This window comes from Callorhinus ursinus, unplaced genomic scaffold (genome assembly GCF_003265705.2).
Source record: "Callorhinus ursinus isolate GAN/ISIS: 27379988/994484 unplaced genomic scaffold, GSC_fseal_2.0 scaffold18, whole genome shotgun sequence".
Taxonomy (NCBI): Eukaryota; Metazoa; Chordata; class Mammalia; order Carnivora; family Otariidae; genus Callorhinus; species Callorhinus ursinus.
In genome coordinates, this window is record NW_027397080.1 from 29321542 (window position 1) to 29347749 (window position 26208).

Genomic DNA, 26208 nt, shown 5'->3' on the forward strand with positions numbered 1-26208 from the left:
CGTGATCTGCCCTCTCTGCATGTAGCATTCCCTACTTAACCTACTGAATTAATTTGTACTCCTCCAAAACAAAAAAAGAAAAAAAAGAAAGAAAGAAAAGAGGAATTTTCAGCTAGGCCCGCCTGGACTCCATTCTACCTCACGTGCAATTGCCTTGGCCTCCAGGCTGGATATCGCTTAACTAGACAGTGTGTTATTTAAAATATTTTGTATACAGGGGCGTCCAGGTGGTACAGTCAGTTATTAAGCCTCTGACTCTTGGTTTCAGCTCAGGTCGTGATCTCGGGGTCATGAGATAGAGCCCTGAGCACAGAGTCGGCTTCAGAGTCTCCCTCCCTCTCCCTCTGACCCTCCTGTTCGTGTTGTCTCTCTAATAAATAAATATTTTTTAGAAATGTAAAATATTTTGCATATAAATAAGTAAATAAATAATGACAAATGTGGACAGCCTTTAAATCACCTTTAGATCTACTGGAGAGCCCAACAAAGTAAGCAGTTAATATCTGCACTAACAGAAGACCACCAGGTCCTAGTTTCTGCTATTAGTTTAGGTTCTTTTATGGCCTAAGAGGAAAATAAAGGTATGAGATCCAAAAGTATGATTCATAATACTGGCAGACTCAAAAATCTTCAAATTTACAGTAAGATGATAGGGATTAGAAACGGTTTCTATTCAACTAGTGAAATGAAATCAGCTCCTCTCAGAGGAAAAGCACCCTCCTCCCCAAGCACACAAGCCCCAAAGAGTAGACAGGAATAGGCTGTCTACAGAGGTGGGCCACGTCGGGGGAACCGACTCTGGCTATCTGGCATCCATATGAAATAAGAAACTTGGTGGTCAGGTTCTATCTTCTAAGAAAGGGGTATCTGATCTGGGTCACGCCCCTGTAGCTGACTTTAGGAGGAACTTATCCACACCATGAGTACGGAAGAGAGAAGCAAGTCAAGCTACACCTCGGACATAGATGGGGAATTAGGCATCACTCTTTCCTTGTATCTTCCAGAAGCACTGACACAAGAGCTCTGGAACTGACTCTCATCCCCACTGTCAGATTTGTACCCACAGGACCAAGGTGTAAATTCAGAAGACAGAGTGAATCAAACACTATCACTCTAGTTGCCTTCTCTGATAAACTCCAATTTAAACTTTTAGCTCAGCAAGGAAATCCACAGCGGGAAGGAAGAATCAAATGGAAGAATCATCATGGCTTTGAACCATTCTGTAATCTTTCACTAAACATGGTGAACATTCCTATTATTAACAACCACAGCTACCAATAAAAAAAAAAAAAACAAACACCTTTAAAGATAAAAGATTCAAGAGAGGCCTACTAGACACCAGAGCCACCTTAGCCATGAGGCCCTCATTACAGATCTCCCACCTCTGACGGGCAGATCAAAAGGAGGGTCTTTACGCCCTACATCTGATATTCTTACCAATCTTGGTCATCTAAAATTAGTATGTAATTTACTTACAATTAACGCAACATTTAAACAATTTTCACCATTAAGCAAATCAGTTCTACTGAGCACCCCGCTCCTCCTCTAAATTAATAGTAACTCATTTCCAATTTCTTCCAGCTCTGTCTGGGAAACAGAGAAGTTCACTTTTTGTTATCTGAAGGATTATGAATTACCATCTTGCTCTGCAACCTTCTTGATTCTCCACACCCCAGTAGGAGGGTGAATACTTTGAAATCACAAAATCTCTACATTTCCTCAATCTGGCAGAAGCTTCCTGAGACCTCGCTCATCGTTCTCTGCTCATTGTCCTTTCTCTCTCCCTTCCTGCCTGTTTAAACACATGGACACAGAGTTATTAACTTTTACAGGAAAACCAAATAAAATAATGTCGAAGCAAAACTGCGGTGATGTCAGGCTGCAGCTAGCACCATTCATCTGTGGGAATCTGATTAGCGCTCGAGTGGCAGAGCTACCTGGAAAAGTGCTCACAATCAAATAAAAAAATGATACCAAAACATTAACCTGATGGCTAAAAACTCCACATCTAAACAGTTAAAGTAATAAAGGAGCTTTTATTGAGTATTTTTTATATTTCATTACGCCCCAAATTGACGAGGACTCCCGGATACATTTTCTAGACTTTTGGTTCCTCAAATCAAATGCTCTCTTGGACTTTTTTTTTTTTTTTTAAACTAAAAGGAAATAGCATTTCTTGTAAATTTGAATGAAAGGATTAAAGCTTCTCCTACAATATCGATATCAGCCTTGAGTGCAAACACAGCCAAACACTGCAACAAACAGAAACCTTTTTTGGTTTATGTACTTTCATTCTAAACCTGACCCTAGCCAGCAGAGAATTTTTCTCTATGACTTTACCTTACACAAACCCTGTATTTCCTCATTCACCCACGTTTTGCTCAAAATTGGTAAGGAACAGAACCTAGTGGAATGGCAGAACAGAAAGCAGGCTGGGTCTCAAAAGACACCTGCACACAGAGTCCAGCCCTGACACTAATGGGTCCTGAGACCCAGCCTCTCATGTCCCCGCTCTGGGCCGCAAATTCCTTCATTTCTGTAAAACGAGAGCTAAAGCAAATGACCTTCTGGACCCTCCAGCCATCCGCTCTATAATTTCTAAGTTGACTCCGAGAGGCAGCCTGTGATATCCTTGGCTCAGGCCAAGGATAAGACCCAACCCTTCTAGAGCTCAGCTCTTTAATCTCACCCAAATTAAAAAAAGGGAGAGAGAGAGAGAGAGAAAACCAACAGAAAAGAGGAAGGAGAGAAGGAAAGGGAGGAAAAAAATCACCGTTGCCAAAAAAGAAATGACAGATTCCACATAATATGGCACATAGCAAAGCTTTACTCACACTACTTACTTACACTTATTTTACATACAACTTAGTTATCTGATATCCAAATTACAGAAGATTAAAACTGAAAATGAGAAAGGAGATACAAGCCAGCTAATAGAGAGATACTTAGGGAAAAAGACCAGACAGCAAACGAAGCCTAGCAACACATGTCAAGAGAGAAACATCTATGAAAAGCAAACAAAAACCCCAAAAAGTTTATTAGTTGGGGGTTTTCGGCATAGGTGGAGTCATTCCGAATAAGAGCAAATATACAACAGATCTATATTCCAACAGTTTTTGAAAACAGAGCTCACTTTCAACACAATATAAACATTTATGTCTACAATGACAATAGTGAGTCATGAGGACTAAATTATATTCCAGATACTCTGCCTAATAAAGTAAGAAAGTATATAACCCATTTTATGTAATTCCCAGCCCAAAGTTTCAAAGTGTTTTGTTTGGTTTTCACACAGATCTTGATGGCCATCTCATTGTGCCTATCCAAAATGACTCATCTAGGAGGGAGCCAAAGATGGTGGTTTTCTTGGACGGAACATGAACAGTTTTGTTTTGTTTTGTTTTGTTTTGTTTTAAAGATTTTATTTATTTATTTGAGAAAGAGAGAATGAGAGACAGAGAGCACGAGAGGGAAGAAGGTCAGAGGGAGAAGCAGACTCCCCACTGAGCAGGAAGCCTGATGTGGGACTCAATCCCAGGACTCCAGGATTATGACCTGAGCCGAAAGCAGTCGCCCAACCAACTGAGCCACCCAGGCACCCAAACATGAACAGTTTTTACTCAAGTTAGATTAAGAAGCAGGAAGCCAAAGATTAAATAATGAATAGTTCCTGAGCAGTAACCGGGTCCACACAGTACACCAGGCACTTATAAAACCAGGTACAACAAGCGAAGATGCTGCTTTTGCTGTTACAATCCAGAACAAGGAAAGGAGTCAAAAGGGATCTTACGCCATCCAGTCCCACATACGATCTAAGACTTCCCCCCTCTTCAACAACCTTGACAAATGATCAGTGGGCTTCCACTTCAATGCTTACAGATAAAACAAGAGAAACAAGAGAACTCAGTCTCAAGAGACTATCAATTCATTTTCAGGAGTCCTTTTATTTTATTTTATTTTATTTTTAAGTAATCTCTACAACCAACGTGGGGCTCGAAGTCACAACCCTGAGATCAAGAGTCCCATGCTCTACTGACTGAGTGGCCAGGTGCCCCTCAGGAGTCCTTCTTTGAACAGAGGTGAAATCTACTTTCCTGAGCTTTCTATCCACTGGCCCCAGTTTTCTGTAGGAGAACAGTAACAGATCCAGTTTTTGAAACAATGCTGGGTGAGGAATTAGGAAAGGCCTCTGTCACTTGGCTATCTTTTCTATAAAAGCATTTCCCTTACTCTGCTTATTAACTAAATGTGAACACCAGTTTCTCTGTATAACAGCTTCATGAATTCTGCTCTTAAGCTTGGTAAGAGCAGCCTTGCCCTTTGTGGGAGGGCCAAGGCTACACCTGTAATGTCAGAATGCATTAGCAATAATAAAGGCCACAGTAATGCAAGAGACGACTTCATACACACGTCATTCCCGAATGGGTAAATTCAATCAAATATGGCAATGCTTCCTACAATGCTCTGATCACTGGGGCCAGTGTGTGTGACGTGGGCCCACTTACTGGAAGCTGCTGGAAGCAGAAAGTGAGCGCTCTGCTTCAAGACTGTAACGGACGGGTTTTTACCAGCCCATAAGTGGTTTGGCCTCCTCCTTTCCCAGGAATTACCTAGAAATTCATTTATGTCTAAAGACTACAAATGTAAAAAAAAAAAAAAAAAAAAAAACTTCAGAAGGCTAAAAGCAAGGACACGAAGAGAAGGGTAAAAAGGCATAGTAGTAACCCCTCAGCCTCATCTTACAGACATCTTCCAGGGAGAAGAGTAAGCTCCGAAAAGGAGGGGATCATCAACGAAGCAAAGCCAAAACTGACCTGGTCCTAGTTCTAACTCAGTCACCGTCTTTGGTAACTTTCCAAGAAGTGCTTACCTTTCCTGTTTCTACTTCCTCATCTGTAAAATGGGACTAAGACTGCAGAGAGACGCACCAAAGTGTCACGTGGAAGAATTAGTTAGCATTTATACCACACTTTTGATCTTCAAAGTAAGATTATTAGTCTATAAACTAGAGTAGATGTGGTTTGAAAAATCTCTTAAAAACCAAAAATGAAGCGTGCAAGCAAATTCAGAGAAGCAAAACAGGCTGACGTCACCTCGCAGCAGCCAATGCCTCTACCTCCCCAGGCACCTACTTTCTGCCCAAATCTGCATCTGCATGTGGAGACAAAGGTATAAGAACGTTTTATTAGGAAAAATGGGAGGGGGTGGAAAGAAGAGAGAAAGGAGAAAGAGAAGGTTCGAGAAAAGGCACTGAAGAGAATGTCAAGGGGAAGAGACCGGGGGAGAGACGAGTGGACGGGGAAGAAGGAACAGGGAGCAGGCAAATCTATCCCTGGAAGCACAGCAAGAACAGGAAGGGAGGAAGAAAGAGAAAAACAGAGAAATGGAAAAAGCAAACATCAAGGGAGCAAATATGAAGTGTACTGTTTTCAAAGAAAGCAAGACAGTCAAAAGTAAAAGTTAAAATCTGAAAATTTAAAAAAGAGGAGGACAAAGAGCAGAGGATAGAAAAGGAGAGCATGAAGCTTTCGGGAGTCTGTCTGGAAACCAGAAAGCTGGAGGAGAGATCATTAGCAAGTCCACAGTGCGTCTACAGCAATACCGCGCGGGTCAATTCATTTAACGCTGCCCTGTACATTTACAGAAAAGTACCTCTGATATAATAAAGGCTCATAAACACGCAGAAATTGGGTTAGACCCGTTTCGAATTCCTGCCAAACAATGGTTCAGAAAAATGAAGCTCTATTTTAATTAGCTGGATTCGCGAGTGATTTGATAACAGCAGATGCTGTCTGGATGCTTTCAGCTTGATGGGCTCCACATATATGAACTTAGAGTGGTTTTGATGCAATTAGGTATTTCTTTCTGCTCCAACATGCCAGGCCCAAGGACCTGAGCCTACGTGTAGCCCCTGCATATTACTATATTAATCTACATGTCAGTATTTCAAATTACAAAGATGAAAAAAGCGACCACATAAGTAGAAAAGTCGTTTTTAAAAGTCACTGGTAGGTAGAAGAGGACACTCTCACAACGAATTTTTCTTTCCACTGTGGAAAGAAAAGTTGGGGAGCTGGGGAAAAGCCACACAGGGCAGCACCTGTAACAGAATCATTTACTGCCAAAGCTGGAACACAACAGCTTACTTCCAATTTTGTGATTCTAGGCCAGCGTTACGGCAAAGGATTAGCTGCCTAATGCACAGCCCAACCTGGGACTAAGTGGCCTTCAAAATGTTCTTTGTAATCAGGCATCCTATTATAACCCAGAGTGCCATTGCTGAGACAGGCGATGGTGTTCAGGACCGCAACCCTGCAAGTCCAAGTATTTTCACCAGGTGCTTTCAAGCTGGGCACCTTACTGCCCCCTCTCTCCCTTTTAAGCACTCTCTCTTCCAAAGAGCGTTCTGTTCACTTTTCCCCAAAGCACTCACTGCCTTCGGCTAGGACCACTTAGAGCACCACCACCCACAAGTGCAGAGCTGCTAAAGGACCTGCACAAAGCGAGAGCAGCTTCCAGCATCGCGACTTGCCTAATAGGAGGACCTGATCTGTTCATTACCCGCCAGTTTGTCACGGCTGGGCTGAGAAGGGAAGGATGATGAAAAGGGGGGTGTTGGGAGGAAGCTCTCTACTAGATGGTGCGCTACTCTTCCTGAAATTCTGAATTAGGCTTTCAAAATCACTCACCCCCTGTTGGATGACATGTAGTAGAGAGGGTAGAAAAGAGACACAAGAGTTTTGGCTGATTCATTTGGACAGAGTGGGGAGCACCTGAACCCCACCACTACCACCACAAGCACACAGGGAGATAAACACACCCCTCACTCTCTCTCCAAGAGGACAAAACGGACATAATGACCTTCACACCACCTCCCCTTCGCCGGCGCTAACAAGCTGAGCACTGTAAATCAAGGATGAAATCCCTGTGCCAGGAAAGCAAAGAAGAAGCATTTCTTCTGTAAAGAGCCCAAAGATGCCGCCTGCTTCTGAATCAGCACTTCAGGGCAAGTGTTTGGAAGGCAGGAAGCTTGATGCCAGCAAGCGAAGGAAAAATAGGTATTTATTATATGTAGTAGGCCTTCTTCAAAAGTTATTTATTTCACAAAACCACTCTGCTAAATAGAGGTTTCAATCTAATTGGAATTGCAATCTGCATATTGTAAATGCAGCAAATGACAGCCTTCGAGACTTTTGTTCTACTCCACAGTTTATGGGTTCACTAGAAGATTTCCCAGTATACATACATAAGCGAATGGAATAAAAGAGTACAGAAGATTATCTTTTAACATATATATTTATCTATCTGTGTGTATTTATTTATTTATAATATTTCTTCAGCCCCTTGTAGTCCCCAAAGGAGAGGCAGAGGGTCCACACTGTGAAATAGGATAATGTTTGCAAGACCCCCAAGAAGACAGAGCCAATAAGGACAAAGGAGGCTCACAGAGGCATCAGGTTTGTGCTGAGCTGTGTGTTTGGCCACACAGGTCTCTGGTGAGATCCCACTCACCGCACACCTCCTCTTTCCTTCTTGGGGGAAGTGAAGAAGGGACCCCTACTCATCTTCATTTCCCGCCTCTTCTCCACATTCCAAATTAGCCATGTTAATTAACAGGGATGCAAATAGTCACAGTCCAAAATAAAGGCGTTTAACAAGAAGTAAAAAGAGACCTTATAAATCGAATAGAAATTTAAAAAAAAAAGGGGGGGGAGGGAAAGAAAGAAACCACCCAAGGCAAAAGGTCAACCTACAAATAATTAAGGAAATGAGAAAGAAAAGGGACAGGTCAGGACTTCCCACAAAGGTCTGAAATTTTCTGTTTATACCTCTGGGTTCACATCAAAAAGTGATTTATGGCAGAGGGGACACTGTTCTGGGGAAGAGAAGTAGGCATAAAGATTCTAGAGTCCCGCACATGCCTGGGACTTCTCTCCCTACATCGCATTCAAAATAACTTTCTGTTCCCTTTCCCCCTCGCTCATTTCAAGAAAGAAGTTACCTAATTTTTTCAAACACTGCATCCCTAGAACCCAAAGATATCCCTTGCTTCCTTAAAAACGAAGCATCTTGGGGCACCTGGGTGGCTCAGTCATTAAGCGTCTGCTTTCGGATCAGGGTCCTGGGATCGGGGCCCATCGTAGTCGTCGTCGTCGTAGGGCTCCCTGCTCTGCGGGAGGCCTGCTTCTCCCTCTCCCGCTCTCCCCGCTTGTGTTCCCTCTCTCGCTGTGTCTCTCTCTGTCAAATAAATAAAATCTTAAAAAAAAAAAAAGCAGCATCTTCTAGTTTATATTTTTTGCCCTCCATACTCTGACAATACCAGCCTGTCACAGGGTGTAAACTTCATCAAAAAAAATAATGATAATAACAATAATAAAAATCAGAGCTTCAGCTTCCCATTAAAAAAAAAAAAAGATAAAATAAATATGAATTTGAAGGGGAATTCTGCCAAAACCTGAACCTCCCAAATCTGGTTCAGCCACATTCTTGCCCACAGCCTGTACTTCTTGGTGCCTCCCTAACATTTTTCAAAATGCAGCTGCACAGACCTCTTAAAATTCAGATTTCTAGCACCTATAATTACAGGGCGCTCAAGCCAGGCTCCTTTAATTAATGAACCTGACTCCTCACTCTTCAAAGGAAATCTGCATAAGGGATATATCACAGGGGTGAACTGACCCCCAATCAGCGCTATCTGCTCACTCTGCCTGATGGCAGCCAGCACTCTGCACCTCCAACAGGAGAGTGAGGTTGTCCCCACCCCCCCCACCCTCCGCTACACATCCCAATCTGGCACAAGCCTATTATGCGGTTAAGGCCATAAAACATTTCTTGGAACTTAAGGGAAGAGAAGCAAGCTTTCCTGGGTGTGCCCAGCAAAACCCAAAGAGAATTAGATTCCCCCTGGTCTGAGTGTTCCCTGATTTCACTTTCTTCCCTCTGCCAGGATGAAGTGGGGAGTGCAGGCGGGAAAGACAGCCACTGTTCCAGGGTCGACAAGCAACAGAGGGAGCAGGCCTGGGCTTTGAAAAACTCTGGAAAAGAAATAAACACAAAAGACCTGGGATTGACATTTCATCCCAAGAGCTGAAATGAAACTCTTTAAGGCAAAACAGGTGGGGAAGGAGTCATGACCTGAAGATACTGTTCACAGGGTCTGGAGAAGAATCTGTGCACATCCCAAGGATGACAAAATGACCTCAAGATCTGTTTCCGGGGGTTCCTCACCCATTCCTGACACTACTCCCTTCTAAGCCAACACTTGATTACCAGTTTTTAAAGAACTGGTTTTCCTTCTGGCTGTCTGGGCAGCACAGCCCAGTACTGTTTGTACAGTGCCTGCACCAGGACAGCCTGCCGCCACTCCTGAGAATGGTTATGAGCTGGCTTGTAACGACGTTCACTGGAGAGCAGGCTGCCTTTGGCTGCAACAGAGACTGGAAATGGTTGCAAACAAAGCCACAGATGCCAGAACATACAAGGCCTAGGTCAAATCAAGACGACCCCAGGTAAAGTTTCAGGTAGATCTGAGATCTGAGATCCAGTAAGAGACTCTAACGGATCTGGCAATCATGAAAACAGGTTCTGTCTGGTCACTATCATCTGATAACCATTTCTCAAGGGTCTCTCAGGCCCACGGCAAACCCAGGGGAGCAAATCTGCATCACTGACCAAGTAAACACACCTCCTCTACCGGGGGGAGAGAAAGTTCTCAAGACTATATACCCAGTAACACACTTGCTGCAGTTTTCCCAGTTTCTCGTGTGATTTGGGCTATAAAACGATGCTGGCGAGCTAGGGGGAAATAGCATCAGGGCGAACAAATGAAAACTTGGGGCGCACTGTCCTGGCTTCCCAGTTCTCCTAGGGCACTCTACAGCGCAGATGCCAAAGACTGAATTCAGTTATCTGTACTCTGCCAGAAAAGGGGGCTTTAACTTCCCAGTGTTTCTGCTGTTGTGAATATGATTTTGGAAGACAGGGAAACGAATACGAACGTCAGTCTCTCTGATGGTTAAACCGTCAAATCCATGTGAGGCATGATCAGTCACCGACCACTGAGTCTAACCCCATGGCACCTGTCTTGTTTCCTGGCGTGGTGACCTTCGGCCTTTATGCCCAACACCCAGCCACTAACACCGCACATCATCTCTGCACTCCCATTAGATCTGTCCCCGAATCCATCAGCGCACTGTGACCTGGACCCACTGACTACGGTGCTGCAGGGAGTTCCAGGCTCGGAGCACCACGGATGATGATAAGGAACAACCACTTCCGTATTTCCCAGACACAAGCAGCCAGAGCTGGGTGAAGGATTTTTTTAATTTCGCTTGGTTTTCCAACCAAGACACTCTCCAAGTTCATTGGTCTTTGAAGTGGAAGCATTTGATTTTCGAACAAACAAACAATTAGAAGCACGGAACTAGCGAGAACACGGAATTGAGGACGAAGGTCGGGACATGTGAAACGCGGGGCCGGGAAGCAGCTGAGATCAGAAATGCCCAGGGATTCTTAGCATGGGAGCTCACACCAGCAGGCCAGGCACTCTCTTCCCAGGGTGTCTCTAGGGGAAATCACCCATCGATCCTAGGACACATGCGTTCTAGGACCAATCCCTTACCTCAGAACAGCCTCTGCCTCAAATTCCTGCTTGCGCTTTAATGTTTAAATTATTAAGTGCATTAATGTATTTACATTATTCAAGTCTTATGTGCATTTTTCTGAGATAATTTATGTATAAGAGTTTGAATGTCCATGACTGTTAATGTCTACAACCCTTCCTGTTCATTATTGATTCTGGAAGAAAAAAAAAAGTCAGAGTTTTAATGCCTTATTTTTAATGTATTAAGAGTCTGAATAAGTGCCTTCTTTTTCTTTTGTAATTTCATAATTTAAGTAGTGCATTTATTAAACTGACACAGTATGAATTGTGGTGAAGCCTGGCACGGCTCCACGCCGCCGGAGCAGCCAGCTGGAGGAGCGTGCCCGCTCCTCCGAGACCAGGCGGCAGCTGGGCGCTCAGCACCCGTCCCACCTCCACGAGGCCAGGACAGGCAGCAGATGGGCTGCAGGCCCTCACCGAATTTAGGCCATGCAAGCAGATTTCGCCTCCTTCGTTTTCAAGTTCTTGCCCCGCCCCTCTCCTTGTTCAGTAAGGGTTTCCAGAATGCTGTTGAGCTGCCTCTTTCTATTAAGGCAGAAGTTTTCTGTCCACGGCAAGTCCCCGCCCTGCGTGCTCCAGGTGATACCCAAACTGGCCATCAGCGCAGTTTTTTCAAAAACAACATAAATTCCAGGGCTTGGCATAGCAAAAACAAGCAAACAGAACAACTATTTTTAAAACGGAGGGTCTCAAAATGCACACAGACATCTCAAAGACAACACCTCCAACTTGAGCAGAACTTCTTGGAGATCCAGTTCCCCAGCAGAAAAGCCCTCTTTCAACTCTGGCCAACAGAGCGACAGTGACACCCAATGGCCTGTTGGTTCAGTCCCAACTGAGCATTCCCCGTGTCTCCCGCAGAGATGGGTCTCAAGCCAAGTTCCTGCGAGAACACAGAAGCTCAAAAGAAACTCAGACAACAGGTACTCATCGAGAAACTGAATTGCTAATGGATAAATTTCCTGCCGCTACACGGAGTACATATACACACCGTATGTAACAATACACGTGTGTGCAAACTGCACAGTAGAACACACATCAGTACGGTCTCTTTCTGACAGGGGATGTGAGCACATGTGCACATGCACACACACCAATGCACGATGCATGGACTCTGCCACACTGTACAAGTCAACTTGAAGTGGGAGAAGGGATGCCAGAAGCTGTTCGTGCTGTTTTACAACCAGACTGTTTCTAATGTCATCCGTGTACATGTACACGCTTCTAATACATAAACATTATATGTGTTCTTAATATATCATCTCCCTTTCTTTTTTTTTCACTTTTCCCTGTTTCCTTCTTTTCTTTTTTGGCTACTCATTACCATTCTTTAACTGTTACAATTTATATCAGCATATAATGTTAAATAATTACAGGGAGCGGAGCTCACTCTAGTGAGGATATAAACGCGCTGTGGGAATCTACAGATTTAAACAAATAACGCTCACAGCAGGGGGTGAGCGGATGAATTAGCATTAATATCCTGCCTGGGAGATCCCAGTGCACTGGTACTGCTTAAATACAGATCTTTTCTGTAACAGTCAATATGACAGCTCCCGGCAATACGGCCCCTTTCCCTTTCCCAGTCAATATAGCAGCCAGTGAAAATAGAAATGTCCCTGTAGCAATCAATATAGCAGCCAGCTAAAATAAACCCTTCCCTTTTAAGGGCTATATAATAGTCAGCTAAATGGAAGAATTGGCACCCCTGCTGGATAGCTCAGCAGAGAAGCCATGAGCACTAAATGATCCTTCTGCTTCTCCAACAGGCCCTGCCCAGGAAGGGCGAAAACATCCATAGGTAGGGAATCCGGGGAGAGCCTGCAACAGACACTTGGCAGGCTGCTCCTGGTCCCCAGGAGTAAATGTCATTCGCAGGCTTCCAGGTACCTCTCACTGAAGTTTAATTAAAATGGCCAGAAACTCCAGAATCCTTGCTCAAACGGTCAGCGGGAACAGGGGAACATCTGTCTCCAGTGGGGAGTGAGAGTATCTTGATGTGAACCCCGTGCCCCCCCTCCCCGCTCCTGCCTGCCCACTCCCGCCCTGCTCCCAGCCTGTTCCCCACCCTGCTCCCACCCTAGCCCCAGAAGGGAAGAGTATTAAGTTAACAGCCTGTGGTTTTCTGTTTTCCAGCAAAAGGGATGGCGGTTGTGTCAGAATCAGACATCCAGCCAAGTGGGTGAGAAACAGCATTCTATGTTGAATGCCGCCCAGCAGATAGATACACAGAACTCATTTTTAAAACTCACAGCCATCACTCTGTTAGATATTATAACGATATCCTATTCCCCCTGCCACGCCCTGATTCTGATTCACAACTTGGAAAACACTCTCCTTCCTTGGAGACATATAGGAAAGAAGTTTAAGTATAACAGAATTCAGAGGATGGCTTGCTCTGAAGGCCAAAACAGACCAAAAGCCTTTAAAAAAGAAGAAAAAGAAAAACAAGGAGTATCCGATTAAGACAGGTTCCTGTTCGTTTGAAGTCCTCGCTCTTTTTCATTCTAACTAGCTACTTCTAAAATTAGTTCAGTTGGATGTACGAATTTGACAAACGTGGAATAGAACCACTGACATCAGTGCAGGCTTCCAACCGACACTCCTGAAGTTAATGCTGGGATTCTGTTATGCTCCAAAGCAGATGAACATCAGGGACTCACCCCACCTTCATTAAAATTCCACAATCTGTCTGCCATCCTTGGGGGAAATCCACTGAGGGTCCCTGTTTCCCTGGCCAGGTGTTTAACACCCAGTGTTGCTCATGTCATCAATCAGGTGACTCAGTCAAGTGCCACAGTGTCAGAAACCGCCGGAAAAAAGATCCTGCAAGTCCTGGTTTGAGAGCTCAGGTCCTTAAAAATTTAGATCCCAACATCCAGCCTAAGCTATAGGACTCAGCAGGTGCTCTTGACTTCAGGAATTCCAGTTAAATAACATCTCGGAGCAAAAAAGGTTGGCATGCTTGCACAAGGCCCTCTCACGGAAATCAGCACTTCGCTGAGGGAGATGGGTACTTGGTCCTCCAGTCGGTCCTAGGAAATCCTAGCACGCTCGCCACCGTGATCGGGGCAGCCACAAGGACAGAGATGGATACGTGGGGAGACCCGGGAGTCACCCATAACTGCAAAACGTAGATTCACAGAAGGTGAGTAGCTATTATGATCTGACATGGCACTTAGCTTCTAGAGCTGCCGCCAACGAGTACTTTATAAACTTTGATGTGCAGAGACGTTTGTTTCCAAGTCTAAGCCCCACACAAAAACTGGAGAGTGCAGACTCTCAATCAGGTGGCTGGAGAGAACGCGGCATGGTGTTAGCAGACTGCTCCATCTGGGTCCTCAAAAGGCAGAGGGGAGGCAGGGAGGAAGGGAGAGAGAGAGAGAGTAATGAAAGAGAAACAAAGTATGAAAGGGAAGGAGAAAGGAGAGGCATGGGAGAAAAGATGAGAGGTAACACAAGAGGAAAGAAAATGAAAAAGACGAAAAGCCCACTTTGGCATTTACAGTTTAAAGCTTTCAGGGCATTTTATGAAATGACAGTTGCAATAAAACAAACAGAACGGTGAGTCATCTGGTTTCCAACTTCTGAGTCAAAAGGGGCTGTTTCTAGACAAAGTGCAAAGCAGCTCTGCTGCAGGCACACTTACGATGCCTATCACAGCGACAGAACAGGATGTGGAGAGAGGACAGGGAGGCGGGAGTGAGCACCGTCTTTGCTGGTCCCAGTGTCACTGCGAATAAGGACTGTCAAGATTTAAACCATAGTAATGGAAAGGCTATAAAGGTCTCAGCTATAATGTTTCCTCTGATGTTCCCTGTCATAAAATGCCCGCTTTATGTTGCTTACGTGGCAATGATACACTACACACCCGCATACGTAGGCACCAGTGGGCACCTCACACCCTGAGTCCCCAGTCAGAGCCAGGCAGCAGCTGTGCTCTCCAGCTCCCAGGCCCCTCACACCACCTACCAGTGAGTATACGCACACTTGCACACGCACGCATGCACACTCCACAAATACGTACTGAGTGCCTACTTCCTGCCCAGAGCAGAGCTATAAGGATATTTTCCCATCCCATAGAGGGGTTAGCATGATGCCTAGGTGCCAAACACCCAGGAGACAAACAAATGAAACGCACATTCTGCTTGGAAATATGGCCATACAACATGGGGACGCCTATGCTACGTCTGCACCTAACAGCCTTACACCAGAGCTTGGTAACCTAATAGTGAGATGCAACTCTTCCCCCTCCTGTGCCTCCTATAATACAAATCAGATAAAAACCCGACAAGGTGACTAAATTGAGCACCCACTAGACTTGCCTTTACTTGGACACAGCTGACAAAACTACAGAAAACCACTAATATCAAGAGCATCTTTTATCTGCAGCCTGCCACCTAACCATTCTAGGCTCACAGGGAACCGCAAAAAAAAAAAAAAGAGAGAGAAACAAAACCTACGCTAATACTTCATAGACATAACAAAGAGGCAGGAACTAATAAGCAAGAACAAGATGGACATGAGAACCACACACAGGGATAAATAAAATGAAGTTGACATCTGTAAGTCAGGGAGACCGTGCTCAGCAATTAGAAAAGCCAAGGTACAAAATTAGGAAAGGCCTGATCCAGTCAAGCCCAGCCCGGTGGCAGATACACAGTGATAACTCACAGTTGCTAGGTGGGCAGCCAGTGCCAACCACAAACCATCACTGGGCTGTCTTCCCTGTTGATCTATAATTGGCAAGTCTGTGATAGAGCTACCAATTATCTTTAGGCCCCCTGTATTTAGTTCACAGACAAAGGGAAGCAGGAGAGACCAGTTAGTAATGAGTAAGTAATGGCCACTAAAATACATTGTATTTTACAGAGCTCCTTCGGCAGGAAAAGCCATTCGGAAAATAAAAAGTGAAAGAATAAAATAAGCTAGAGAAACTCAATTTTCTTCTCCCTTCTTCCCAAAGCCACACTTAGGATAAAATGAGGTTTGTGCAGGTTAATCCTTATGAGGTAAGAAAAAAATGATTAAATACATTAAAAAAATCAATTGTACATTAAACCAAATCCAGGAACTGCGAAAACAACCACCACAGCGTTGCTCCAGCCAGTGTTAGCTCTGCCAGGCTGGCCAATGGGGGATGCCCCACCTGATGGAGCCCGCGGAGGCCATAGGAGATGAGCAGAAAGGGGAGAGAATGTAGCTGGGGGGTGGGATTCCGGGTGGGAGGGACTACAGATCTGGATTTCACTGGAATAAAGTTATTTTCTAGACATAACAAAGAAAGAAATAAAATGTTGTATCAATGGGGCTCTGGAGACCCGGATGAATTCTTCAAAAATCCAACAGAAATAACAATAATAATTATAATCATTTGATAAACAGAAGTTATAAACCACTGTCAAATGACTTGCCACTATTTCTAGTGATTTCTTCTGTTCATTAGCAGATTCTATTAACTGCTATTTTTCAGAGAGAGAACTGGAGGGGTGAGGTGAAGAGGCATGCCTTTGTCTTTGAGGAAAGCCACTCTCGGAGCTGGCATTGAAACTCCCACCCTTCCCCAGTGCTCTCAGGCTCAGGGGTCCTCAGATGAAAGCCCCTGCAAGCAGGCAGAGCCCTGAGAGCAGCCATCAGTCACTAGCTCCTCCCACAGTGGAGTCAGGGCTGAGAATTCTTAGCTAATCCTAAATAAACCTCCCAGGACTGAAATGTCGTGGCCAATTTGCTTCTCGGTGTGTACTGCAACCATCCGGTTCTGCCTGCAACCAAGCCTTCCCCTTTCCATCACTCGCCTGAGCCACGCAGCTGGAAGATCTGAGGGACAGGGCCCTGGCGAAATTTGGGCTTGTGGGAGGGTGGTGCTAGTCACTCACTTCAACAAGGCACAAGGTGGCCATGTATCAGACTTGGGCCGCAATGTCTAAAACAACTGGCAAACCCAAAGTCTCCCCTTCGATGTGCTCGTGAAGTGAGTCATTTAGAACCGAAAACACACCTCTGTAAAACCCAGCTTGGGGTGGGGGAGAGAAGGGGAGGGAAGCCCAGGGAAGCGCCCAGAGGAAGAACAGGTAATCAAGCATATGACAGTCGTGTTCCCAACAGAGTAAAGACACGTGCCCACAGGGGAAAATTTCAAAACATCTACACATTATTAGAGTGGGTTATCAATGGCAACAAGTAAGATCTGACAAAGAGATTTTACCCTCTTAAAGACATCGCTACGTCTCTTATCTTCAAAGCAAGTGAACTCTGCTGTTAACTCTGACAGTGAGGGATTTATGGATGTCGATGGGGACACAGATAAAGGATCTACCTGAGGGGGGCAGAGAAAGCAAGGATGGAATACCCTGGATCCTGCAGTTTCTTTACTTAATGTGGATTCAGGTGACTCCCCCGAAGACCTGCACAGCCCAGCACCACTAAGAGCTAGAGTCAAAAGCAAATTGCTCAATTGTGGAACCTTTCCTCCGACAGCAGGAGGTAAAACAACAAGCAGCTGCTGCCCCCTAGAAGCTGGCAGGGACATAGCACTTTGCTCTAGAGACAGATGAAAAGATCCTATTATCGCGCCTCGATTCCTCAACCTGTCATTAGTGAGGTACAGGGGTGCAGCCGCCTCCTCCAGCATGAGGAGGCCCACATCACCTGTGATAAATTAATAGGTGCCTTTTCAACAGCTAAGATGCATACAAAAGACTCCCACCGGGGAGCACGCACGAAGGCAGCAGCTTCAGAGGCAGCACAGACGCACCAGGCAGCCCCTGAACAGAGCCAAGGCCCCTCTTGCACACTCTGGCTCCAGGCGGCGCGAGGTCAGCACGCTGTCCCTGCCTGGGACTCAGACAAGAGAGCCGGGCTGTCCGCACCTGGGGGGTTCAAGCCCAGTCCCGCCCCCTGCAAACTGTAGGAACTGGCCTGCCCTGGGCTTGTTTCCTCATTGTAAACTGAGGAAAAGAGTAGTTCTCACCTGTTTGTTAGGATGAAACAAGCTAACAAAAATAAAGAGATCAGCGCCAAGGCCGGCAAAACACCCCGTTGAAGCCCTCCTGACCTAGGCCATCAGAGCCGGTAATTGGTCAGTTAATCGAAAAATCGGTTAAAGCCGGGAATCATTAAAAATGGAGCCTACTCTATATACCTTAACCATTTTACATTAACTTAAAACCTATAAACATACAGTCATTTGTTAATCTTTTGATGTGGAGCCAAGACCTTTTCTTTGAGTGTGGGCCCACAGACTGAAGTTCCCAGACGTCTTTCTTGCATAAACCCCACCCATGACACACCCTTCACAATTTCTAAAGCAAAGTGAGAACTTAAAGACACTAGTAACGCAAATCAAAGTACTTAATACTTGTAGATTTTTATGATCTTCCCCCAGTTTGTCATCTTGCTCACAGCTGAAAAGACATTCTACTTGCAATTCACATTTACCAAAGCATTCAAGCTTAGCTTTCACAGAAACTTCTTTTCACACCTAATGTTTATAAAACACTATATTTGTAGCTCCCTCTGTTCACTTTTCTTTTTTACCTGTTTATAGCATATTTAACAAAACTGCCTCATTCGCTAACAAATAAAATTGGCACCCACAGGTTCAGGGCAAGCTGATGACCTCTTGGTCTGCAGAATAGGGGTGGGCATGACGGGCCGGGAGCCGCCCATTCAGAGCACCCCAGGCCTCCTGGAGCGGCTTCCCTGGTGCCATAACAGTGGGTCCGTCGTTTCGAGGAGTGTGTCTAATGTGAGTTCCTGACACTTTAAAAAAAATACGTATTTACTGATGCTGCCGCTTCACATGACAAGAGGTTTGAAATAACTCTCAGAGGTACACACAAGCCAAAAGGATGCAGCAAAGAAAAAAGTATAAGGAAAGGGGAGAAAAGATGTTTAATACATATTGTCCACTTTTTCCCCTTCACCATCAAAATCCATCTGCAGTGAAGTGTGGAAAAACTAAACCATTTATACAAATCATCAAGTTGCGCACCTGATCCTGTTAGCAGCTCCTCCCCACCAGGCTGGAGAAAGCTGCCCTGCCCCAAAGACCCTCTTGCTGTGGCCCACTGGGGACCACAGCAGACAGAGAGAGAGACAGGGAGGGAGGGAGGGGGGAAGGGGGGGAGGGAGAGAAATGGAGAGAGATAGAGAAAGGCCTCTTGACAGACACCACAGGGTGAAGGGTGTGACTGGGACCCAGAGCGCCACGCCACAGACTCAGTAAGCACAAAGAGGCCCCTGTGCCACCAAGGACACCGCTAAGGCAGGGGGTCACAAAGATGGCAGCACGTCTTTTTCTCGACAGGGGCAATTTATCCGATCCACTGGGGGCTATGAGTTAGCTCCTCTGTGACTCTGAGCGTCAGATAGTGCCCCCGGGTAGATTTACCTCAAGAATCACTCAGTGTCGGCCCCATCTCTAGACTGTTCAGACAAACTCATAATGGCAGGGAGAAGATTTGTGGAGCAACAAGCATAAATCTTGGTTATAACTACAAACCATAAAAGAAAGGCGAGCTGGGAGGGAAGAAGGAAGGGCGGCGAACGCGTCCTCCTGCAAAGCACCACTTCATCTTCCTGCGGCTTCTCATAGCACAGAAGTGGGATTAACTACAAGATCGTATTTTTCAAACCCAAATTGGTCTGCGTGGTTTGAGAACGTGTGAAAATATTTCAAGTGAAATTATCCTGGAAAATGTGGGGCACCTGGCAGTCCTCAGTACATGACATTCAGCAGTTCTCAAACCAGGGGCTCGTGGGAAATTTACAGAGTTTGCCACATGGAATACCCATCTTTTAGGTGGCACTTAAAAAAAAAACACTTCTAAGTGAAAAGACTTTCAAGTAAGATAATGATCGATCTTAAGCAAAAGAAAAACCTTTGAACGCCCTCTGCCCAAATAAGAGCTTCCTTTACCCCCACCTCAGCAATGACCAAGGGCACCTGAAGAACTCTGAGACCATCTCCAGGAGAAAGGGGGCAACCGCAGCCTTTCCTTCTGGAAGACTGATGCGGGTGACAAGATTAGACTGAATCCGCTCAATTTCTGTGCAACTCTGCAAAAGGCACAGGGGTGCTGGGCTCCTGAGTTTCCAGGACACTTGCCCGGTTGGTCACCCGACAGTCAGGGCCTCTGACTGCAGGAACTGTAACAAATACCAAGTATTACTATAAAAGCCAAGAATCCAAAGTATAAACAAAGCTGAGTAACTATTTCAAATTCCATTTCCCTAATTATTACTCCTAAGAGTTTCGATTCGTCTAATAACTATTTGTAAAAGGATACCTTAAAATTGAAGAAAACCACCTCTTCATTTACCTGAAAAAGGAAAGAACTTAAAGGGCCCCACCTAACTTATTCAATAAATCTCCTCTAGAATAGGAAGGACGAAGTAGAGAGATACAGTAATTTCAAAATCAGTAAGTGGCCTAGAGATGATAGACAAGCCACCCAGAGCCGGAATGAGGCTTTTCTCAAGTTCATCTAGCTCCGAGGACTCTCGTCAGCTTCCTCCCCCAACGACCTGAGGACTCGCGGGCACCCTCCTACAAAGGGGTATCACTGTCAAAAGAATAGCATTTTCATCACTGAAGGCGCCAGGCCTCAAGCCTGCTCCCAGGACGAAGGCATCAGAGGGGTACCCCGCCAGCCCCACCCTTCAGTTGTCTCTTCCTGATTTCAGTCCCAAGTTTCTCAGCAGCAGTTGTGAGGGGCTCACTCCCGCCCATGTACTGCTAGTAATGGTTTAAGTACTAAAATCTGCAGAGGATTTGCTTTTAAAAAATAAATAAGTAGTTAGCAGATTTAGGATTATCCCTATGATGTCACCCCCATTCACCTGTATCCAGACAGATGTCCCTGAGTGGAAATTACAGCTCACCTGAGTAAACCTAACTCAGCACAGGAATCAACCACAACAGATTCTTACAATAATAGTGCTTAATACTTTAGATTTGCCATATTGATTTATTTTTCCTGAAAAAAATGACAGTTTTCTGAAATCTCTAAATGGGCCAGTTTCATTACCCCTGTGCTTGTGAATACATCTTCATGAATACAATATTAAAATGAATTTGGGCCGCCTGGCTGGCTCAGGTAGTAGAGCCTGTGACCTTTGATCTCGGGGTTGTGAGTTCAAGCCCCCCATCGGGTACAGAGATTACTTAAAAATAAAATCTTTTTGGGGGTGCCTGGGTGCCTCAGTCGTTAAGCGTCTGCCTTCGGCTCAGGTCATGATCCCAAGGTCCTGGGATCGAGCCCCGCATCGGGCTCCCTGCTCCGTGGGAAGCCTGCTTCTCCCTCTCCCACTCCCCCTGCTTGTGTTCCCTCTCACGCTGTGTCTCTCTCTGTCAAATAAATAAAATCTTTAAAAAAATAAAAAATAAATAAAATAAAATCTTTTTTTAAAAAATCCATTTTATTTCTCCACGAATTGCTTTGAAGTTCATGAAATATATGCATCATATGCTCCATATATGCACATATACGTACACACATATGCACATGAGAATACACAAAGAAATGGGTTGAACATGTGAATGTCATCCTTCAGAGATTTTTGGTGGAGACAGAACATGAGAAGCATCTGTCCCCAGTGAGCCCACCAGCAAGTATGTCCAAAGAAGTCTAGCCACAAAAGATACAAATACAGGGTGAGTGCCAGGAATACACTCACTCGCAAGGTCTCTAGGAGACAGGCAACAAGCCATAGGTATTCTTAAAGAGCTCACAGACTAAGTCCCTGAATTCATCAAGATATTAATGGCCTTTTGATTACCTGCCTCTGGTTAACTGACTTAAAAACCAAAGAGAAAATCTTCGGTGTCCCAGGCATAAGGTAGATGAGCTCCCCAAGAAGGACTGAGGTCAGATCGATAATGTAGGACCCCCTGGGCAAGGTTCCATCAGCCTCAGGGAGAAACTGGAGGCCACCGGATACTTCTATACTTAGAGGGCAAAGCTGAGACATGGCCTGGCTCAGCGAGTGCAGAGCATCCTTATTTTTAATAATTCAGCCTACTAAAAACAATTAATCCTAGGTAAGGTGATAAAGTAGAAATGACCATCATATTTTATAAAAATAAATCTGTCGTAGTTTGGGAGTATTGGGGTGGAGGGATGCAGGGAAAGGACAAAAACCAAAACAGAACCGAAAACCTATACCTGTTAAGTCACAGGAAGAAAGAATGGCAGAAGACACATCCATTAGGAAGAACTTGGTGTCAAAAGAGCAAAAAGTCAAAATGCTAATTTAACCCAAATGCGTAAGCATTGTATAAAGTAGGTGGCCTGCAGTATTGCTGGATATTGAGGAACATGTGTTGAAACCTGTGAGCAAGATGCAAACGAAACCTTATTTATTGCTCACTTCAAATAACCTAAACTCAGATGACTAAAAGGACTCTCAGATGGTTACTTAACCCTAGTTTCTGGGGCGCCTGGGTGGCTCAGTCGGTTAAGCATTTGCCTTGGGCTCAGGTCATGATCCCAGGGTGCTGGGATCGAGCCCCATGTTGGGTTCTCTGCTCAGCGGGAGCCTGCTTCTCCCTCTCCCTGCCACTCCCCCTGCTTGTACTCTCTCTGTGTCAAATAAATAAATAAAGTCTTAAAAAAAAAAAAAAAACCAAGCCTAGTTTCTGAATCCCAGCAAGACAGAACCCGAGTTACTCCATGCCAACAACTGTCCACTCATTTAAAGACCCATCGGCCAGGTGGGGCTTGATCCTGCATGAGCTGTGCAGGGACCTGACCCAGCGCCCGAGCACATGCCCACACAGAGGATGAGAAAACTGGGGTCTGAGAGAATTTACAGAAGGTTTCCAACAGGTCGTTGGGCGGGTGGGGGGCAGGGGGCTGGAGGTCGGTACTCTGGAGGACTGTCAAAACTCCTTGCCCCAGGAGGCAAAGCTCAGGGAAGAAAGTATGAAGAAGAAAAGGCAATCAGCCATTTTAACTTTGGCAGAGTTTTATCATCAATAATAAGGGAATTTCAACTGGGAGTTTACAGAATTTATCAAGACCGGTCTGTTCACCAATCTCCAGCCCTGAGGGCATTACGACATTATAGAGCAACCATCTCACTAATGCGGCCAGGGTTGCCAGGGCGGTTTTTTCATGGCGGGGAGGAGGACTGAGGGGCAAGCGAAGGTAACACGCAGTCACCACGCGGGTGGAGCCCAGACAAGGGGGCGGCTGAAAACACCCGCGGGTCGTTTCGAGACTACAAGACGATACTCCTCACCACCCCAATCACAAACCGTTCTTCTGGCCCAGAGAGGGCAGAGACGAAAATCAGGCCCTCCTTCTCCAGCAGATAAAGCAAAAAACTAACGCGAGCCCCCGAGCATCACCTGTCCCGGCCATCTGTGTTGTACCGACCACTCCACGGAGCCTCTTCTGTCACAACTCACTTCTCTAATAAAGGGAAAAATTACTCCAAAGTGATCACCTAGTTCGGGAGACCAAGAATAAGATGATGTGTCTTCAGTATCCTATTCTTAGCCATTTCAGTGTAGAGAACAGGCAGCTTCCACGAAAGAATTTTATGGAAAATATGCTCTCAGTTAAAAACAAAAACAAAAGCAACTTAGCAGGGTGTTCCCTCAACACTGGAAAATTCTATTCCTCAAGACCTGGCTTCAAGTTTCACAAAAAAACATCCCTAAGTACACCCCAGGCAGAACTCTTCCTTCTCTGAATAATGAGGGCTCTTATACTCCCAGCCAGGCAATTCTGCACCAAATTATATGCGATTCTGTACTGTTTGCTAAAATTATATATGGTCTTGCGCTGTCTGCTAATTGTTTCATGTGTACAAATGCCTTTTCTTCCCCAATAAAATGAATAAATTACTTAAGAAGAAGGCTCAATTTTCTTCTTCAATTGTCTGTTCCTCCTGAGCATCAACAGACGGCTAATGCACACGCCTGAGAAACCTCCCCTAGGGAAGGGGGACTTGGACAGAGGGCTGTGGGCTTTCTATGGGTGGGGGATACCACCCCATCCCTTCACCAGCACCCTGTGACTCTCACCCAGCCTACTGCCAGCTCAAAGTCCTGTACCCCTACCCACCACGAGTCCTCACTAGTCCTTGGCAGGCCCCGCTGCCTGGCACCCTCCCACCACTGCTCTCGAGAGGCAAAAGTAGCTCACACAAGACCATACAACTCGGCTGGTGCCCTCATTTAATCAGGCTGCTGCGAGTGGTTGGCCAAATGCAATAAGGGCATGACTGAGAGACTGTGGGAGTTTAATATAAAAAAATTAATAAAAAAAAAAGGGAAGGAGAAAGGGTCTACCTTTTAATAGGGCCCTAATTACCCAACTCATAGGATCAGCCCAAGTGAGATGGGAGTTTATTTCAGGTTTTTTTTTAATTATTGTTTTTTTTATATATATATAAATTGCTGCTATGTGTTTTCTTTCCTCTGAGCAATTATGTAGCAAGTACGTAAAGAGGGGAAAAAATATTAATTAAATATAAGGTAATTGTAGAGTTGGCCTGGAGAGAATGAGTCTGAACTCTGGACAATCACAGGCTACTAGGGTTTGAAGACTGCTCGGGGCCTCCCAGAAAAGAAAGAAATGAAAATACAACCAAACAACAAGCAGATGCAGAGTACAGCAGGAAAAGAGCAGCATCCAGAAACGTTAGCACAGCAAAGGGGCTGCCGGGCTCCAAATACCCAGAAATCAGCAAGGCTGCCGTTGCTTAGGGCTCGCTGCTAGAAAGAACCCCCAAGAGTTTACCCAATCATGCTGCAAAAAGAAGCACCAGTCAGCTCTGCCGGGGATCAGCAGTAAAGTCAGTAGATAAAAATGTAAAAGGAGGGCGCCTGGGTGGCTCAGATGGTTGGGCGTCTGCCTTCGGCTCAGGTCATGATCCCAGGGTCCTGGGATCGAGTCCCGCATCGGGCTCCCTGCTCCTTGGGAGCCTGCTTCTCCCTCTGCTTCTCTCTCTCTCTCTCTCCCCGTCTCTCATGAATAAATGAATAAATAAAATCTTTAAAAAAAAAAATGTAAAAGGAGACCGAGGAGGTAAAGGGCTGCAGAGGACTACAGCATTCAATTTGAACTTTAGTCCGAAACTAACCACAACTCCAGCCTGCAGGGCACTGACAGGCCCCAGGGGAACACTCCAGCTCCCTAGCTAAGGGCCTGGCAAAGCAAAGTCCTTCTGAAGCCTCTGGCTTTCCCACCACCCTGACCTCCAGGACAAACCCGGGCAATACCAAGAGTGAAACGAAGCCACTGTGGGGTGTGGTGGGAAGGGAGCTGGACTTGGTAACACTTGGTAACAGTGGGTGTCACAGAAGACAACCACACTTCCCTGAAACAGCCCCAGCAGGGCTTACGTCACCCTGGTCTTTCAGCCTCAGCCAAATCCAACTCACCTTCTGCCTTGGAAAGCCTGAGTACGGGCTAGAATTCAGGCCTGTTCACGCCAGCTAAGGACCTCACATCACCTCCTCCCACTACTACCGGAGGAGAAGCAAGAAAACCAAACCTGGGAAACCAAAACTGGGCGGTGCATCCCTGAGCTTGCTATCACCATCCAAACAAAGACAAAGCTCTAAAAGCTGGCCCTCCATAAAACTTATCTGGTTAGTGCACAACAGGTCTTGCTACTCAACAAACAGAATTTGCAGTAGGCCCTGAAATGCAAGCTAGGATGAAAATCGGGGGTGCTGGCAGGGACTGGGGCTCAGACCACCAAAGCAAAAGCACTTCATGAAGAAAGTTACCTTCAGTACTCAGGAGGCCGCTGCCCTGTCAATACTAAAAGCAGGTAATATTGGTACGAGCATCACAAATTACCGACCAGGCAAAAACAGAACTCCCTGCCTTACCTGTTCCTCAAAGGCCACCTGACAGCGCTCTCACCCTGAAGGGCAAAATGGCTATTTCAGACAATCAAGTAGCAACTTGGTCCCAACCCCACCTCCGAAGGGTTCAAGCAACCCACTGATTACTACTGATCAACAACAAACAAAGTGGTGCGTCAAGCCCTGAGGTAGATGCTCTCTGTTTCAGAAAAGACCAGGCTTTACTAAGGAGGGAGCCCACTAACCCTGCATGCCAGAAAAGAAGTCAGAAATCAAAGGTCATTAAGTTAGTCTCCACACAGCACTTACTTTTGAAGAGACACTAATGATGCAAAACTATAGGATCCTAGGATTTCACACACTCACACAGTATTTTAATGATTAGAAAATGATACTATATATCTTGGGTACTTACCAGAGGCTCTCGAGGCACCACATTTTCACTTCCTGGAGTAGAGCTTGGCTGCAAAGAAAAACAGAAACAAAAAATAAGATCACAGTGCCACCCAATGGACGTCAAAAAAACAAAGACACTCCATTCTCAAACAACACACACCAACACCTAGTCCTCTTATTTCTCACCAGCTTCTCAGACTGTAGAGTGTTCCACGGTGGGCTGCCTGTAAGAAGTGGCCCGCCTGTAAGAAGTGGCCCAGCCACGGAGTCTGAATTTGCCGGTAAACATGAAGACACTGCTTCTGGATTCACTGCCATA

General features: G+C 45.4%; 1 protein-coding gene across 5 annotated transcripts in view; it reads right to left on the reverse strand.

Moving 5' to 3' along the window:
* Positions 1-26208, reverse strand: part of PEX14 (peroxisomal biogenesis factor 14) — a 143868-nt gene that overhangs the window by 101746 nt on the left and 15914 nt on the right. For all 5 annotated transcript variants that reach the window (XM_025856633.2, XM_025856636.2, XM_073903356.1 and 2 more), the window contains one exon: positions 25909-25956. In XM_025856633.2, the coding sequence (XP_025712418.1) occupies positions 25909-25956 (48 nt within the window). The remainder of the gene's footprint in view (positions 1-25908; positions 25957-26208) is intronic.